Source organism: Topomyia yanbarensis, chromosome 3, assembly GCF_030247195.1.
Source record: "Topomyia yanbarensis strain Yona2022 chromosome 3, ASM3024719v1, whole genome shotgun sequence".
In the NCBI taxonomy this organism is placed as follows: domain Eukaryota; kingdom Metazoa; phylum Arthropoda; class Insecta; order Diptera; family Culicidae; genus Topomyia; species Topomyia yanbarensis.
The window spans coordinates 132,173,983-132,194,303 of NC_080672.1; the positions used below are offsets into that span (position 1 = coordinate 132,173,983).

Below are 20,321 nucleotides of genomic sequence, written 5' to 3' on the forward strand. Positions count from 1 at the left end.
CCGCTTTTTCGGTTCCGGCATACTCATTATCATCGACATAATCATTATTAGTTATTATTCATGTTCATGTGCATTGGTTGATCCCGCTCTGCACTGACTTACCCGCGATGTGTTGAACTGTGTGAAGGTAATACTTTCGCCTTCGCCAGCGTTGAATTTTTCCACGATGGTGACGTTCTGTGGTTCGTTGAACGGGCCAACGGATTTATACATCACTTTGAGGATTTCATCACCTGGAAACAATTAAAATTAACAACATCAGAAAATATTTTTAAAATAATACATGTATGATTAGGTAATGTCGGATTCCAAGTATAAAGAATGACTTTGGGCTGTTAATTCTAAAGCAGTAATTTTCACGCGCTTCTCTGTTTTTTTTTACAAACTTTGAAAGTTAATATAGTTGTAGACAATGAACAATTTTCAAAAATGTTCCCTTTAATCTAGGGCTGGCGTTAAACCAAATTTAAATTTGTATTTGGTTAAACTTGTAGCGCGAGTGGGTAGTAACCATTAGGGTACTACAAAAAAAAAATTTTCTTAATTTTCAAAGGCCCCCTCTCCCATATTGTGACAAATGTCAAAGTAAGCTCAGATGCCAAATTTCACATCATTTGGACAATTTTAGACCACCGTCCACTTCGCTTGAAATTTTTTGAAATCGGTTCTATGGGAAAATATGGAGGAAAAATACATTAAATGCTATAACTTTTGAAGTAGCAATCAGAAAATTACAATTTATACCTCATTTGAAAGAAAATAATCTTAGTATTTGAATGGAGATATATTTGTTTCTAGGAAAATACGGAAAAGTGGGGTGCTGGGTCATTTTGACCCTAAAATCCCACATTTTCAATGATTTTTCTGCTCCGCGATGCAATTCATACATATTTCGTAGTTTTTCTAATGTGAAAAAATAACAAAAATCGATCGGAGCCTTTTTGACATTTATCCGAATTCGAGAAGTTGGGGTTAAAAGGCCTTTTGTCATTCATATTAAACTTCATCATTTTCTCGTGCATATATCTCTATTATTCTTCACTCAATTCTCATAAACTATACCTTGTTGAACGTAGAAAATCCTTAGGATTATAACAAAAATAGATTCGTTGCCAGTAAAATTCAGTAACATCAAATTATCCGACATACATAGTGTCGATTTCACATTTTTATCATAAAATCGCGCATATTAACTCCATTTATCAACAAAACTCATTTTTAATTTACCACTTTTAGTGTAAAATATGCTTAGGGATCACATGAGAAAAGTTGTATTCCTGGCAAAGTAGGGGAAGTTGAGGTATTAGGACAAATAATGAAGAAAAATGAGATTTGTAGAGTAAATATCAAAAATTTTGATTTTTCTGAATTTTACCTCTAATGTTTTTATTTTTGGTTTATTCCTCAGAATTTTACACGTTCAACAAGTTACATTTTATAAAAATTGATTGAAGAATATTAGAGATATATGCATGAGAAAATGATACAATTTAATATGAATGACAAAAAGCCCTATAACCCCAACTTCTCGTATTCGGACTAAGGTCAAAAGAGTTCCGTTCGAATTCTGAGATATTTTCACATTAGAAAAACTACAAAATATGTATGATTTGCATCACGGAACAGAAAAATCATTAAAAATAGGGGATTTTGGGGCCAAAATGACCCAGTACCCTACTTTCCCGTATTTTCCTAAAAACAAATGTATCTCCATTTAAATACTAAGATTATTTCCTTTCAAAAGAGGTATAAATTGTAATTTTCTGATTGCTACTTAACAAGTTATAGTATTTAATTATTTTTCATCCATATTTTCCCATAGTACCAATTTAAAAAAATTCAAGCGAACTGAGCGGTGGTCTTAAATTGTCCAAATGATGTGAGATTGGGCATCTGAGCTTACTTTGACATTTGTCACAATATGAGAGGAGGGGCCTTTGAGAATTCAAAAAAAAAATTTGCAATGCCCTAGTAACCATAGACTGAGAGGGTTTATTACTAGGGATTTGTTCCACGCAATACACGCGCTTGCATTACATTCACATCAAAGCATTTGACCCTCGTGGGTGCATAATGCAGTTTGTTTAATAGTAGCTTTAAGTTTTATTGTCAAGTAGAAGGAAATAAGTCTTTCGACCAGCGCGCTGCAGCGTCGTAACCACAAGAGCACCGTAAGGAATACCTGGAACGAAGTTTCTTCAAGTATCAGGTGTAGCAGTTTCTACTTCTCCGTTTTGCGATATGCATTCTGCAATTAGCTCAGAACAGAAGTGGTACGTGATGATAAATATACTGCATTGCGGAGATGATGATACTGAAGGTAAAGAACATCCATAAGCCTAAGTTCTATTTTTACCTTCATAAGGTTCTCATTCATATTTAACAAAATTTAAAGTCGACCACGCCGTTGTATCAAAACAGAGCTGTTTCGTCGACTTTACTCATGATAGTAAGAATAAATACAATGGTTCATTTGTTTTCAAGACAATGCACACTAGATCGAAACGCTGCTAGTTGTCATACAATTGGCTCGATTGAAAGTCTGACTCCGGCAGAGGTCGAAAGTAGACTGCTGTTTTAGCGTTGTCTACTGATGCTGCCATCTCTTGCGTTATCGTACACTTCTATGTCGTCATCGGTACAATTTCCTTGCTTTTTACAGTCTTAAGAAACAGTTCATTTGGAATCATGAATCAGAACAAATTGGCTCAACCGGTACGTACCCTACATTATTACACTATTTATGTAATGCCATGTTATCACATCAATTGCCTGATGAAAATGGAAAGAAAGGAGGAAAAAAAGGTTGTGTAATATAAGATAACAATACAATACAATCACAATACAAAACAATCAAACTGGTTTGAACCAAACCAAATACCGGATACTTTGTTTACATCATACGAAAAATAATCAGCATGTTAAATAGTATCCATATGATTATTGAGTATGCAACATTCAGTCAGCGCCACGACTAGTACGCTAAAAATGTGGAAAATCAACAATTTTTTTCCACATGTTCGGAAAATTCTGTTAGGTCGGATGCTAATCCGACCTAACAGAATTACGCCGGTTCTCAAGCTTCGCAAACAGTTGACATGTTTGAATGTAGCCTAAGAAGGGATCTTATGCCTTATCCAACTGATCGATAATGGTAGGATTGGATCTTGAGCAACGAAGTTAGCCACCAGGCTCGTAGCCAGGGCTTTGTTTCAGGAGGGGCTAAAATATCGAATGCATAAATGAACTGATCATGATGACGCGAGATGGTCGCTGATAACTGAGTGAAACTTTAAATGGTTATTATTGAAACAATTCAAAAACTGCTGTTGCTAAAAAATGCAAGGTGCTCTGGACTACACGATTACAAGGTGTAGAAGACACCAAATCGGAATCGGTAAAAAAAGTTCCATATCAAAAACCTGTCTTAGAAAACAAAAGTTGCCCAGAAATTTCTGAATTGGCAGGTGATTTGTGGATTTGGTGAAACAGTTCAACTCTATCCAGGCACAATTACCTATTCTGCGTCATCACACTAATTCAGCGCTCAATCAATTTCATAATGATTTAAATATGAAACTAAATACATTCATAAGTTTTGTGTACTTCCAAACAATGTGTTCGGTAATATTGTCAGATGATTAGGAAATATGAGAAACCCTAATATCAACTACTAATTTAGTTAATCCTATAGGTTGCCATTTTTACATGCTTATGGCCTTATTCAATTGTATTCTTGGAGTTTTTTTAAAGTGATTTATATTTTTATATTCTACAAGGTTTTCAATAAATTTGCCAACTTCTGCGCAGTGTTTAACATATATTTCAATTATTTAATCTGCTGAAGGAAGCTGCTAAGAATTTAGAATTGTTCCTATATGTTAAACTTTTGATGAAAGTATGTGGGTGAAAATAACTGGAAGAAGTGAAATATTAAAATTGTGAGCTTTTGTTTTACCAAAACTAAATCAAGCTTAAGGGAAAGCGTTCTTCTACTATGTGTAGCAGGCAAATTTTTAGCAAAACAGTGATTATTATTTCTGTAAGTTTCAGTTTTCGGTGTGATTACTGATATCTTGTCATTTACGTAAAACTTGTTTAATAGAAGCATCACCGAATTAACACGAATCTATAAATATGGTTAAGCACAATAATTTCAACATCACTCGTTTCTGACGCATAAATGAGGATACATCATGTCATTGTGACTCTTTCTTCTTGTTTTAGAAATAAATTTGTTTGTAATTTTCCGTCTTTAAATTCATGACAGTTTTCCCATTCATGTCAAACTTTTGCAATACTTTGCTACGGAGTTGCTTTTGGTGGCTAAATTTGATATCACAAATATTTCGTCAGGCACCTACCCTACGTTGTGTTCCAGGTACGAAGATTAATCGGTCGTCGGAAGCTGGAATTCCCATCGTAGCGAACTAATGAACATTGGCAGACTTCAAGGTTGCCGCGACATGTTCTAGGAATCCGTTACAAATAAACACAAATTATCTTCGTACAACATTATTTTGCTTAGCCCAGCGACGGGTGAAAACTCTTCTAAGCCCGGTGACGGGTAAATCTTCCACTAAAGCCCACGACGGGTAATTTTCCTTAAAGCCCACGACGGGTTAAAGACCGACTGCCTAGAGCAGTGGCTAGACTACAACTAGTTTATTCAAGGCATAAAACATATTTCTTTAAAATTAAAAGTAAATTATTCTAATTATGATTGGCAACCTGGCAACACGGAGGATGTATGTTATCCACTCGCATTCCGTATTTTTCTCACCATCGCGAGTGTGAGGAGTGAGATTGTGCTCACTAACTGTGTTGATGATAAGGATGACAACAAAGGGAGCAACCATAAATAAGGCTGTGCCGCAACATACGTTATCATCTATCCGTTGATTGATTCTGTGTCTTTTCTTATTTTCTTACTATCTGATCATCTCTCCACGATGAACACCAAAAAAGAACGGGAGACAACGCTTCGTTACATGGTCAATAATCGAAACGTATCATTGCATTCTAAGACCACATTCTCATACTAACTTATAGATGTAACTAGTCACACCATTTTAGTCGCTCTCCGGTTCGGCCAATTGATGTCTTCCTGCTATTTCTTCGAGACGTGTGTACACTTCCATAGACATCAATTTGTAATCAGAAAGCGACTAACATGCTTCTTATAATTGCAACATCAAGATCCACCTGTGTGCATAATCTAAGAGCACAAACTGAGAGAATGTTATTGAGTCATTGATTGACAATAAGTGATTTATTAGCAATCAACATCCAATTGAAACAAACCAATTATGACAATTTATTCTAGTGCTAATGAGCAGGCAGAATATTCGGTCAGATTTATTTCAATCAAAATCGTTGTTATTGAACAAACTACGAATTTTGGTTATAAAAGACTTGAAACAAGTTTGATCCAAATAAATATTTTTCAAATAGTCACAATGTTCTTTATTGTAACGTCGTTTTCCACAACGCATTTGGCAACAGCGAAGTGAGACCTCCTTCAAATATATAACTGTCAGTGTAGCGTCGCACAGTGGCTGGAGGCTGGCCAAAACCTCAAAAATTTATTTTTGAAATGTTGATATTTTATATATTTCCTAAATTTCTCATGTATTGAATGATTTATATTCAAAATTTTATGATCATTGGATAAGAACATGATTTTTAACATGAGGTTAATTGTAGCAAAGTCCGGACTTTTTAATGATTTTCATTTCCGAAACCACCATTGCTCTGTTCACTTCAAATGCATGTCGATCTTTTGATTTTGGTCCGATTTTAGCAAAACTAGTTTCATTGTGTAGTAGAACGAAAGGACTTGGTTAGTGAAAAAAATACATTTGATAAATTTGCTTGGGACTATGACTTTTTCGTTTAAATATGTTTGAGGTGGTCAGATCAAAAATACTTTTTTCACTAATGTATTCTGTACAAATTTCGGAATCATTTCGGAACGGTCACATAGTATACATTCTATGGGAAATAACCTCTACTTTTCGAATATCATGGTCTCGTTCTGCGCCTAGGTGCGCAAAAAGGTTTAAGGAGATTTTGAAGCTTTGTTGCTGATATGGAGGCGCATGGTGTTTTGTGTAAAATAGTTAGGCAATTTACAGTAAACCAACACGTTATACAATGGATTTAAAGTAATGTTCTTCATTTTTATGGTATTGCTGACATTGGTGAACAGTAACGGAAAATCTATCATGAAAACGGGATCATAGTTATAAGAAAGGTTCAACGACACTGTATGGAAAAATGCATTCAATATTTTACGACTTTTGACATCAAAAAGGAGCTCAGCACCTCAAAATTAGCTTAAATTGTGATTTTCAGCCAAATTAGGTAACATTTGAGGTTTTGTCCGACTTTTGTTTGAAGACCCGCCACTGTGCGTCGTGACAGTTGAAAGGAAAACGTCAATCTTCTCTGTAAGAGAAATTCTAGTCCGAGGGGTAGGGGTTATCCAACAACTTGTTGACAGAGCAGTTTGGCGTTTTTACTTATGACGGGTGGAGAAAAATATGGAATCATTTGGTATTGGACATCGCACCAGCGAGAACAGCTAGCTTGCTCGCGTTAAACCCAAAGATTCTGCTTAAATCAATATAAAATAATAAGCCAATTTTAGCTCTATTAAGGAGAGGGTCGCACTATTTTTTTTATTCGATTAAAGAGATTTTCAAATTAGGGTAATTCGCGTCTTATTTCAGGTTAGCAAAATCTATAACCATATGTGCGGGGTTGGGAATCGAACCAACTACCAACTACGATATGCCCGCCCCGAGCCGCACTATTTTTGAAAAAAATTGGGTGGAGTTATATTATCTATAACTAAATTTCTCAGAATAAAGTGCTGCACTGTTTCTTAAACATCTATGAAATAGGGGAGCCCGGGGCTACTAAGATCGGGGGGAATTTGGACTCCATCGATTTCTCAGAAAATCGTAAGACTTTCTAACTGTCATACATATTTGTGGAATTCAAAAACAGTAATTTTGACAGCTGGATCTGATTCGTTTTTTTTTAGAAAGGAGATACAACGTGTTTCATTTTTTGCCATCCTCAAAACAAAAATATAATAATAGAAAAACCGATATTGAGGTAACAAATAAAAGTAAAAAATTACAGGTATGTGGTTTGGAAAGCTTGAGGCTTCCATTTTATGGAATGAATTTTTGGTTGGGGTCGCTCACCACTTTTGGGTAAAATGAGCGTTTGGGGCCCAATTCCATCAACTATCATTCAGCGGCTTACATCTGCGCAGTTGTCAGATTATTTTTGTAACACTCAGATAGATCTCATAGGTGAGCATAATTCCATTGCAAAAAAATGATGGTTTGAATTTTTAAAGCATAAAAAACCGTAGACTTTTGCAAATCGTCGCCCAGCGCTACCATGGAGTGGTGCGAATGAGTGTTTATTAGACTGTTTTAATTTTTGACTTTTAGCTCCACCAGGCTTTTCTGATTCCTTTTACGGTCCTTAGTAATTGTGCAAATTTTGGTACCGATTGGTTGTGTCTACTGACCCTCCAAAAATTTCAAAGTTTATATGGAAGTTTGTATGGAAAATCGGTTAACATTGAAAATGAATTCTTAAAAAATCACCTCATTATTCAATTAATCAGAACACTATATATTTCTAAAGATATTCTACTACTGAACACATTCGGAGAACATTGCAAGTTTATGAAGATTCGCTGAGAAAAGTTATTTACTAAAGAAGCAGTATGACTTCAAAACAAGTGGATTTGATTAGTAACCATAGCAACCCTGTATCTGCCATACGCGGTGGGTGGCAAGTCTAGTTTACACTGGTATAACGATGTAGCTATTCAAACAGGGTTGCTATGGTTCTTTTGTTAATAACTTTTCTAAACGAATTTTCATAAACTTGCATTGTTCTCCGAATGTGTTCAGTAGAAGAATACCTTTATAAATATATAGTGTTCTGATTAATTGAATAATAAGGTGGTTTTTTAAGAATTTATTTTCAATGTTAACCGATTTTCCATACAAACTTCCATAAAAACTTTGAAATTTTTGGAGGGTCCGATGACACAACCAATCGATACCAAAATAATGAACCAGTCTAGTGTGTATGGCTTCAAAATATAGCTGACGTTACAATCTAACAATCAGGACTCTTAAACTGAATCAGAGCATTGAAGTATAAGTCTGCTGTGGTACGGTTCGTAATGTATGGAGAACAGAGACAATTACAATGCCTGTGTTCTGAGCAAGAAGTCGCTCACCAATGAGAAGAGCTAAAGATAAGTTTTTAATAACTAAACAACACAGAATCACTATATCGGAATATTGGAAAGATCGTAAAATTTGTCTACGAGTCCAAATTCATCATCTTTGATTCAAATGGTCGTTGTTTCGAAAGGAGAAAATCGAACTTAGTCCTGAACATAAAAAGCCCTGTAGCAACAGTGTTATCCATTATAGAAACCTCCATTGATTTTTAAAAAATATGTGTTTCGTGCGAATATGAATGCATATTTGACTATCTTTAGAATTATGATTATTTTTTAAACAATTAACTTTTGTAGGTACTAAGATGATGATGAGTATCTTCTATATGCTGTCTAGTAAAATCTTTGCACATAAATAAAATGCATAGTAAACTGTTTTTTACTGGTTAAACTAAATTCCGCCAAATAGCGATGTAGGAGTATGAGATTTTATCACTTTATATTTTTCAACTATTTCAACTATGACACAGATTTCCATTACTCAAGTTCTAGCTGTATCTATAAATGGTTGATTAGCTTCAGATATTAAATTGACTAAATTTAACGAAAGTTCTTTGTACTTTCCTAACGCACTTAATTTGGTCGGTGTTAAGTCCGACCGGACTACGTCGCAAAACATCAAAAAATGAGATAATGATAGCACTGGATAAAGAATATCGTCAGCTATATTTGATTTTTACAAAAAACAAGAATTATGGCAAAAATAATTTTCCAATGATAATGTAAAGGATGCTGCGATTCAAATGTTAAACTCGTTTTTCTCGAAATCAATATTTTGTCACTTAGTCCGGGCTGACTTAACACCGATCATTTTTAATTCGTTTTATATATCATAGAAAAGAAATATATTTTTAGGAAGACACCTTGACCTTATTATTCTCATCAAGGATTGTTATTTTGGCACATGTGATTACAAATACCGCAAATGTCATCTCATCTCCACAAGAACCCGGGAAAGGATGTCAGTAGAGCCGTAAAAGGATGATATTTTCATCATGCCGTCGTAGCAGTGCGTTACGCACATTTTTAATGATCATTCACGCTATCCTGTATAGAACTCTTACCTTCTTTTCTGCTCCCTAGTCCATGCCCGATCCAAAATCCTTCCTCGTCATAATCCGTATCGTTCTCGCTTAAATCCGTCCGAACGACTTGCAGACATAGCAGGGCACATGCTGTCCCCATCAGCAGATAGATATTCTCACGCATTTTCACTATCGACTAGCTTCTTCGTCGCTAATTCCTTCAATAACGTTGCGAGTTACATAAAAACGGTCACTAGCTGTCACTCCTCTGAACCGGTTCAACGACAGGAACGAACTGTGTGAAAACTATCCGCATATACTCTGCTATGGCAGTTATGACAGTTCCCTGGCTTAAAATACAACAATTCAACTTTTTCTACTATCAGACTGGCACCACAAGCTTTTTTGGCATCAAAATTTCACGCGTCACTACACCACCACACACTGTTCGTCGAATTGTTATCGATCTCGAAAATTCACATGCGCATATTTTGAAGTTTGCGCGTCAGCAACCGGTAGATCAGGTTCGTTTTCATTCGACCGTCCGAATCACCAGCAGGTTCACACTAAGCTCCCCCTGTATGGAAGATCATATGTTTTTCACTCATTGTTTGTAACAATTTGCATGATATTTAGCATTTTCTTCGTCTTTTCTAAACCTGCTCACTGCGTGTTCCAATACCAACTGTTGGCGGAGTGCGCGTAGCAAAGACCTACTCGGCGAAAGAAACGACGAACCTCTACTTAGCTTTACTCTAAGCCTCTAACCACTTCACACGAGCGCAAAGTAATTCCATTCAACCGCGCTCGAATACGGCAAAGCCGACATGTCGCCGTCGCCGGTGCTTGACTAGCGATGACATTGAGGAAGATAATTCTGCTAATTTGGTATTTAAATCAATATGCGAAAAGTAATAAATATGTAATTCCGTAGACAAATATCATTCGCACTAGTCTTACCCTTTCAAACGAATCTTCGTTTGCTGCGATCATCACATTGACGTTCAGTTCATATTTTGTTTACTGATTTCTGTTCAAATGAAGATTTGCCGCGTGGTGGATCTTGGATGTCGCTAATTCATTTGCATATCTTGTGCGCAGGCGGTTATGATGGGTGCGAATGTATTTATACTGCCAAGAAGTCTAAATCTTAACGGACGATGATTGGCAAGAAGAGTTTGGGGTCGTTTGGAGGGTATACATGAAACATCAATCAAAGCCTTTGTTTTTTTATCTGATCTAGACTTTTTTGTTGTATCTGATCCAGACATGATTGGGTGCGGCTGCGTATAGCTTTCATGAACGTGGTTTTGGTTTTGATCATTGAGTGCAAGTATACTTTAGCTGTACTGGAAAAATATAACTGGTAGCTTCAGAGTCAAATGTCGATTAAAAATTAAGCTAGATAATGCATCATCTTTTGCAGTAATAATCGGATGGGAAAGTAAATAAAGCGAATCTTTCATTTGCAGATTTGGCCTAATCAAATATGTCTTTATATCATTCTTTTTGAATTTGAATCTGAAGTGTTTGTTGTTTTGGAAAATAAATTTAAACATTTTTCAAAACACAGCGATAAACAAGCTTAACAATTTTTCAGGAAGGAACTGGGCGTAAGATGGACAGCCTCATCATGTTGCGAATGTGCTCCTTCTTCATCGAACGACGAATTTTGCCCGTCGACCAATCCGCCTGCCGAGATCTCCTCCAGCTCAACTATATGTACACTACCGGAATTGGAATCCTGCGTTGCCTGTCCAGAAGCATCCTCGTTTCTTCGTAGCTGGTGCAGATCTCCACCATTTCCTGTATAGTGTGTGGTCTAACTAGGGTCACGATCGCTGCGTAATCGGCTTTCATGTTTTTCTACACAATGAAAATCTCTCTTCCTCGGGATATTTCTTCAATTAAAAGTTGAAAATAGTAAAATTATAAATTTTTTATCTATACTCGTCGCTAGTTGTTGACAAGGTGAAACACACATGTTCCTATCAACATTTACCCTGCCACAGTGCGTCATGTGAAGATGGCAGAGCGACAGTGCCTTCGGGAAATCCACCTGTTAACCATATTCGGTTGAAGGATCGACACCAAATTCAATACCTACTGCTAGGACAATTGCGGTTGGGCAGGAATTTATTGCTGGAATCGCGAAAAGAGATGAATTGGTTGTTTGAAAATCACCTTTCACCTACACCGAAAAATATCGTGGTTTTTCTGAGGACTAGATGGCGAATGCAGACCTACACGCGGTACTCCAGCAAAAACGGGAGCAACGAGACGTCGAAACAGACGGTATACTATGAGCTAGAGTTGGTATAAGGATGATTCCGCAACATATTGTAAGTTGTTTATGGGAAGGACGCCGTATCACCGAAATAACCTATAAGTACTACTATGACAGTATTCAATATATTCAATGTGGTACACAGTCCCAAGCCGTTCGCCGCGGTTTTGGAAAGTTCTGGAGGATTTTCCTAATGTTACTGGTTATGGTTTCTTATCGTTTGTATCTTTCGTGTTTGTGGGGTTGTTTGAGGAATTACCATTGTTGTTTTGAACCAAATTGAAATAGAAGTGACTTCTCAGTCGATTTTTAGTATCGTTTTGGCCAATTGTGAAACATACGGAACAGTTATTTCTGTTTTCTGTCAACACGCAAAGAACGCCGCGTGAGGTTTCTGATTTCATTATTCTGTACTGCCCATTGGAGCATAGAAGTCTATATCCTGTATGGATTTTTGTCGAAGGTGAGTTGTCTGTTGGTTCAGGGTTGTTAATCGATAATTAATCGTCATCGTCGATAACGTTAACCACCCGTCAACGTCATCGGAAACTCCGTTAACGATAATGTATCGTCGGATTCATCGTCATCGTCGATAATTCATCGGCGGTTATCGCGATACATTTTGCGTTACTTTCCCGTTTATTGGAGTTGAAGTTGATACGGTTAACTTTCAATTGTTTAGAAATAAATAACTATTGAAGGACATGTTGTTGGCAATTAAAAATCAATAGAGTTTTATATTGAAGAAGTTATTGGTAAGTGAAAATCAATAGTTTTGGGCATTTTCAATGTACCGTCAGTGCGTCAAAATGCAAATATTTTCAACTTTTTGCGAATTTTTATATTGAAGGGCAGGTTGTTGGCAATTGAAAATCGATAGTTTTGGACATTTTCAATTCACAGGAGGATCCACTAGTACACCGTGTTTCCAAAGTGGAAAAAAGTCGAAAGAAATTCGTTGAACCACGAAAAACGTTTTTTAGCTATAGTGTCTTCAGCAAAGTTTATTTATATTTTTTTTGCATTCAAAAAGTATTAGTTGGGTGATTAATCCCTCTAAAGCTGAGAAGCAAATTTTTGTTTGGTCATTTAGGAAAATAAAAAAAAAACTTTATTTGGCAAAGTTGTTGAGAATATCTTAAGCATTAACTTCGCTGAAGAGACTATGTGTCTATCTGTCGATTTTAATTTACATTTGTTGAGATTTCTTTGATATACCCCTGAAAATTGCTTTTATCAAAATACTTTTGCTGGTAATTTTGAAAAATTTCAAAATGTTCCAAGATTTTGTTCAGCTTAAGAAAATACAGAATTTTTTTAATGTAAGTTTATTTGTATCTCTTACAACTTAGAAGTTATGAAATGATTTAGTGTCCAAAAAGCAATATTTTGGAAAGGAAGCCGCAAATTTCCGCAGACGAATACCAATACGAATCTGTAAAACAAACACGATTAAAATCGTTTGGTGGGCTCTAACCTACACACCTAGAAAAAATCGTGTAAATTTACGTCTCTTGACCCTGACATATACGAGCATTAAAAATGACTTACTTTTACGTTTCATTTTAATTTTACTAGTCGTTGAATTTCGATAATCATGTAATTTTACGCCACATATGGCGATTGTTCTGAATAGCAGTACGTGTAATTTTATGTCATTGCGCATGTAAAGTATATGTTTCATGTAAAATTAAACGGAGCGCGGTTATATTTCGGCATTTCGTGAATTACGGTTTATTAAATTATGTCATGCTTGCAATTACGTCAACGATAAAATTCATATTTTTTTGGTGTGTACGTTTAAGTCAAATTTGAGTAAATTCCTTCTTTAGCATATTTTTCTTATCTTAGAAATGCAAAATATATAAAAATAATAACACTCTACTGTAAGACCTCCTTAAGGGAAATTTTTACTAAATGATCAGAACGGGTTATGAGGATTTGTCTAGGGACTAAAGATGAATATTTTAACCGCTACGGTTTATTAAAAAGAAATAAAAAAAATATGTTAGTCCAGGTGTTTTTGTTTCGATTCGTCTCTACAGGACCAGAAAAAATATGAGCCGATTTTGTCAATGTCATCGTTTTATCAGCCTAAAATTCTCCAAGGGGCTGATAAAAACGGGTCTTCACTGTATTCAAAAAACGACTAAAACTCTATTATGAGGCCGTTCATAAATTACACTACATATTTAAGGGTAAAAGAAGGAAGCATGTAGCGTCTTGTTACATAGTGGAGAGAAGAAACGGAGGAGCTAAAAGCTTCCCAACTAGAAAAGCAAATCAAACATTGGAAATATGTATATTCTCCTTTTTAAAATTCAAAATCTTCTAGTTTAAATTAAAATTATAATAAAATCTGTTAATCACCACACCACTTAAATGTGTAGTGTAATTTGTGAATGGCCTAATAGTAGTGGTTTAGTAGATCTTTCAATATATGTTTTTGCGTGCTAAAAATTATTAATTACACAATAGCCCAACATTTGTTTTCTTCATGGTCAAAACAATTTTAATCACCTTTTTGCCGCTTGGAAACACTGTGCAGCTGGGACTCTTCTGTGCACCAACTTACTCGAAAAGTTGAAAAAATTTCATTTTGACACATCGTCGAACCCGTCTGCATATTGAAATGTCCAAAATTATGGATTTTCAACTGCCAACAACTTTCCCTTCAATATAAAACACTTTCCCGAAAAGTTGAAAAAATTTCATTTTGACGCATCGTCGCACCCCGCTGTGCATATAAAATGTCCAAAACTATTGATTTTCAGCTGCCAACAACATGTCCTTCAATAGGTATTCCTTAACAATTTAAAGTTAACCGCATCAACTTCAACTCCAATAAACGGGAAAGTAACGCAAAATGTATCGCGATAACCGATGAAACGACGAAGACGATGAATACGACGATACAAGTATCGACGATGACGATGAAGGCGACGATACATTATCGTTAACGAGTAACGCCGATAAATTATCGTGAAAATGTATCGTTTTAACAACCCTGGTTGGTTTGTATTTTTTCGGCGTTTATTATTTATATTACTAATAATTAACCGATTTCGCCAATTTTCTTTATCCTTTCAAAGAGCGAGTAGAGGCGCTATAACCTAGGCTCATTAGCTAGCACAGGGCTGAATACTTCTGTCCCACCCCAGGAACCTAGGAGCAAAGGAGTGACAACCCTCTTAGCCAAGCCATTTCCAACGATATATCAAATCCCCATCAAATTGAAACGGTCGGTACGGTTGTCCACGTTTCTTCCTTATTCATGGTTTCAAATAATTCGTTGATTAAATTCTTCATTTAAAAATTTAATTGCCGTATAATTTTGAATCATCTTCACTTTGTACGCTGCACAGTTGGCCTGGCCGCTTTAATGTTTGTGTCACATACCATATATACCACAAACATTAAAATTGATAAGACAAATTGTAGGAAACGTCTGCAACTTTCCAGGATCCCTACATATATTGGCTGCGTATGTATAGACTAGACTAGACTAGACCAAGACCCGTATCCATGCTACGTATCCTGTGTCAAGAGCTTCTTAAAAATTAACAAGATCGAATTCTGCCAACTCCCTGAACAGGATTTTTGAAGGGTCAAATCCAAAATGTAATTTCGAGAGGAGAGAGACACGAATGATCCTAAAGTTAAAACTTTTATAATAAAACGAAAATCGTCGAAATTTGTCCTAACATTCCCTGTTTTGAAGGTAATTTGTCAATATGGTGAAACAGTTCAACCTTTTTTGGACTGATCTGGTATCTTGTCATAATTAACGGTTAGGTGGTATCATGCGGCATAATTTTTTGCTTTATTATTCCTTAAATTTGATATTTTATATATCGCAAAACATCCAAATTAAAAATATCGTGGTTTGATTTTTCTAGCCCAGAGCAATTCGTCGTTCTCAGAAACAGTAGTAAAAGGTAGCCCACTAATTTTCATTGCATTACCCAATTGAATTCCCAGGGTATTCAATAATAAGTTTTCTACGAAGCAAATATACGACCTTTTTGGTTCTTAGGCATTGAACAATCTTGCTAACCGGTTAACACACGATAAGACTATTTAGATCAAAAAAGTCTTATGTTTTTTAAATATAATAATCTTCAAGGTTATTGGCAACAAAAATCTTTATTTAAGCATTCATGAACCTTTAGGAAATACATAATTTACAATCTACCAATGGAAACTGCTCCTAGTTTAGAATTGTTCAAGTAGGTAGAACATTTGAAGAATTTATATTCGTAAAAATAACTCTCACAAACGAAAAAAGGGATTCGACCGGTTTCGGGCTCGATATTGGCCGTCTAAAGTACGATGTCCGACTGATTACTTAAGTAGAGCCCTAACACTTGCATGCCGCGCGTAGTGCTTGTCGAGAAGAGATGAAAATGGAATACTGAGTGTTCAGTTTTGTCAAGCGGAAGAGAGGAAACGATATTAGCGCATCGTCCTCGTTTATTAAAGGTTGTTCGGCCTTAGCCATGCACATAGAGTCCCATGCGTTCAAGTGTGAAACTATTCTTACGCTTTCGCGTGCTCTACCATTTGACTCAATGCGTCGAACAAAGATGACAGACGCTGCTCTAACCAACGGCTTCAAATGGTGACAATATAAATATGATGAAAAAGGGTTTATTATCCTACAACACTTCAAGAACTCAACAGCCAGGAGAAAACAGTGCAATTTAATCGAACAGGAGAACAACGGCAAACTCATTCGCACAGTGACTCTCAGAGCGTTGAAAGCGTTTTTCCCCCGAAATCAAAACATTATTGATGCAGTTGACTGCCCCTCCTCTCAGCGATTGTTTCCTTCGATGGCTAATTTATTGAACGAGGTCACGGGTTTGATGACTATACTACAATGGAATTGTAGTAGCATTATCTCGAAAATAGATTCTTTTAAAACTTTGATAAACAATTTAAAAGGCGATGCATTTGCTTTATGCGAAACATTGCTTACTTCAGAAATAGGTCTCAACTTCACACTTTCAATATTATACGTTTGGTTTGAGAAGACTCTAACGGAGGTGTAGTTTTGGGGATAAATGGTTCTTTCAATCGAATCGACCTCCCCTCGACACCAGGCATTGAAGTTATCGCTTGCAAAACTAGAATTTAATACATCTTTGCATTGCTTCCACCTACATTCCCCCTAGAGCCTTAGTTGGCCACCGATGGCATTGCGATATTGCGAAACTCCTCCCATACCAAGGCTAGGTTTAGATAATTTCAACTCCAATGGTACGCCATAGAGTTGGCTTCATGATGTTAATCGATCTACCTCACTTCACGAGCTTTGCAACAACTTCAATATGATCAATTTGAAAACGGGTGACACAGATTCCCGCTCTCTCAGCGCGCCCGAGTGCTTTAGACTTATCTCCCTACTGGACTCGCTGCAGGTAGATTGTACGTCAAAGGTAATCCCTGATCCCTACGGCAACGACCATCTGCCAATCGAAATTAACTGCGATTCAACTCAGACTAAACGCGTACCAGTCGCGAACTCTCACGGCGGTCTCCCTACCCATGGTGGGGCAAAGAGCGCTCAGAAGTGTTCGTAGAGAAAGCCGTCGAATATAAGACCTTCCAGGACGACGGGCTATCTATCAACAATACGCGAATAAAGAGATTGATGCAAACCAAAAAACGTAATTACTGACGCCAGTTCGTTGACGGATTAACGATAGAAACATCGATGAGCACTCTTTGGGGCATGAACATACGTATACATTGGGATCATAGAATGAAGAATAAAATTCTCTTTTTATTCCATAAACCTATCATCATCCTAAATATAACAATATAAAGGATCAATCTTGAAACTTCTAAAGGTTTTTTAATTGATTTTCTAAAAAATGTAAACACGTCCTCGTTTGATACTATCAATCTTCCTTGACAGCGAATTTAGTCACACGGGTTAGTATTTCGACAGCAAAAGGATAGGGATCAAGGTAGCTCAATGGAAGGTGTAGTCGTAATAATTCAATTTAAAAGAATCATTTTTATTATTAATTTCGCGTAGAAAAAAGTGAAAAAAGTACAACAGATAGGAAGTTATTTTGTTCCGCAAAAATATGTGATTCAACGTCGCAAACAATTTTGTGAAAGATTCCAAGAACGTAGAATAATTTGAAAAAGTTATAAAAAACTAATTTTAAGGGGTCTTCCATATAACATGTTCAATAACTCGAAAACTATTTATGTTAGATATATGGTGTCTTCAGCAATTTCTATTATAGTAATATTTTCTACAACTTTGCCGAAGACACAAACTTTCTATTTTAATTAATTCAGGAAATGAATTTCGTATATCACCTATGGATGAATTAATTACTGAACAATATATTCCTGTAGATTTTAAATCATAAAGGCAGGAACTTTTCTAAACAAGCTATACTCCTAAAGTTAACGGCTTAGACGCTATTAATTTTGAGCACTAAAACGACGTTTTGAAAGACTGTGCCCAGTCCACTGAATATCTTATTGAATCCTCCATGTGTTTATCTAGTGTTGATCGCTAAATTCAATAATCTCGTTTAAAAGGCCCATCTGTATTACAACTCATAAAAATATTTCTAATCGATCCCCTTAATCTTCACAAATTCAATTATCCCCTCCCTATCGAAACGTATTGCTAGTATTATAGCGGTAGTTAAATTGTCACTCTTAGTTTAACCAATTGCTCCAATAATTTTCTTACTAAAACATGCTAAACTCTATTACTACTCATAAAAGTAGCTCTAATCGATTTTCCTAATCTTGATAAAATTATATTATCCCCTCTTGCATATCGATATGTGCCGCTAGTTTTAAGATAGCTTTAAATTCTCCAAGTTTTTTTGTAAAAAAATGTTTTAATGTGTAATCCCCTAGTTTTAAAAAAATATCAAATTTAAAACAAAGAAACTCGATTTAGTGTCTATCTGGGCGGTCAAGCCGATTTACCAGATTCTTTTTTTGATTATAGAGGTTCTAACCTCAAGGTCATTTGCATCTTTTTTCGAGTTAAAAAAATCTCTTTACAAAAATTTCTCACGCTATGTGCGGAGTTGGGAAACGAACTCAGGCGAGCTGCGTACAAGGCAATCCATTAAAATCCTTGATTAAGCAACACGCAAATAATTTTTTTAGCTGTAACTTTTATTCAGATTAAAAAATCAGCTGTAGATTTTAGGTCATCCGTACTATTATTTCGTTGACTGAATATATTTGAATCAAAATGAACAAGTGCAGCCACGCAACTCCGATTGTATCCCTAGCATTGCCTATTAGCTTTTACAGCAGTCTATAGAATTATGAAGTAATCACTACGTAAAAACCCTACGAAAAGCGACATAATTAACATTATATTAATTTCTAGCTTCAACTGCAGTCACGTTTTATGTAACCGACGAGTCAAATTGATGATGTTATTCACGCAGTACCGGGATCAAAGCATTTTGTTAAGCTTTAGCATAAACATAACTAGCATTTATATGTGCATATGAACAATAAAAACAATTGTTTAACAATAGTAGGTACACCTGATGCTAACATCATATACGGCAACATGCATGCATGCATAAGACACCTAAAACCACTTAATTTCTTCTGTCGGTGCGATTGGAACATCAGTGAGCAATTATGTAAATGCTGGTGCAAATCACTTGATGTAACACAGCGGTGGCGTTTTCCACTGGCACGTATTCGTTCGGGTAGTTTATAACTTGGCGCCGGAGCACCACTCCTATCAAGGCCAACCTGAAGCTGAAGCTGCGAAACACACAGGAACTAAGATCTTCACGCCCTAGCTACTTTTGCTTTCAACTATATGCACAACTCGCGGAATAGCGGAAAAGCTATTAAGATCTGCCGAAACGCACTTCCTTCTGTGGCAAATCACTAACCGATACTGATCGAATTAGCAGCTATTTTTTATCGTTCGCAGTCACAGCCAGCAATCAGAGGGCAAGGAAGGCCACCGCCATTCGGAGAGCCACTCCTATTAGCCATCAGAGTCAGCATCCGAGAGTCCTCTGCAGCACTTTGAGATGGTGTCACTCCGTGGGGGTAAACAAGTTTCGTCGTCTTCGGGGCGACGGTTGGAAGTCACCGATGGCGCTGTAATTTATTTATCACTCAATATCGTCCTCAACTCACCGCCACCGTCTCTGGCGAACCGGGCAGATTTTATTTTTTGTGTTTTGATTGTAAGACAGAGACTTACACAAACACACCTAGTTCGAATCGCAAATAGCACTCAGCATCTCAAGACTACGACGCGTGATAAACCGTGGATCGAGCGGTCTGAGAGGTGAAATCTCTGAAGTTGCGGTGCGTCTTTCCATCAACACCAAACCGGTGACCACTAGCAACTGAACAACGATGACGACTTAAACTTTACTTTCGTTTTTCACTATACATACTATACTATTTTTGCGCGAACGACGCGTTACGCCACCAACCGGCAGCCGAGACTGCGCGGAGCTGCTACTGTCCAGAGGGGGAGACATAACTCGGCAAGGTACCGACGCAACACGCTTAGAAACTACAATCCCCCGCGCGACTTGGTTCAACCAAATACAGAAAAGCGCGCAAACGTTTACTGTCCTCCTATCATGCGGCAGGGTGACAACGAAATTGCGTTCCAATGCTAATATGAATATTAAAAGTTTATATTCGTTTGATTTGTGTACCGTTTGGCTATTTCCGCGCGCGTTCC

The 20,321-nt window shown here is 36.6% G+C and overlaps 1 protein-coding gene across 5 annotated transcripts in view; it reads right to left on the minus strand.

Annotated features, from left to right (window-relative positions):
* Positions 1-19,994, minus strand: part of LOC131688954 (uncharacterized) — a 32,261-nt gene extending 12,267 nt beyond the window's left edge. The window contains exons 1-3 of one of the 5 annotated variants that reach the window (XM_058973611.1): positions 19,827-19,994; positions 9,349-9,886; positions 103-233 (exon numbers count right to left, since the gene is read on the minus strand). In XM_058973611.1, the coding sequence (XP_058829594.1) occupies positions 103-233; positions 9,349-9,493 (276 nt within the window). In that variant the 5' untranslated portion in view covers positions 9,494-9,886; positions 19,827-19,994. Of the gene's footprint in view, positions 1-102; positions 234-9,348; positions 9,887-19,154; positions 19,173-19,266; positions 19,708-19,759; positions 19,778-19,826 lie in introns of those variants that run through there. The other 4 variants (XM_058973612.1, XM_058973609.1, XM_058973610.1 and 1 more) reach the window with 4 other exon arrangements.
* Between the last annotated feature and the right edge of the window lie 327 nt (positions 19,995-20,321).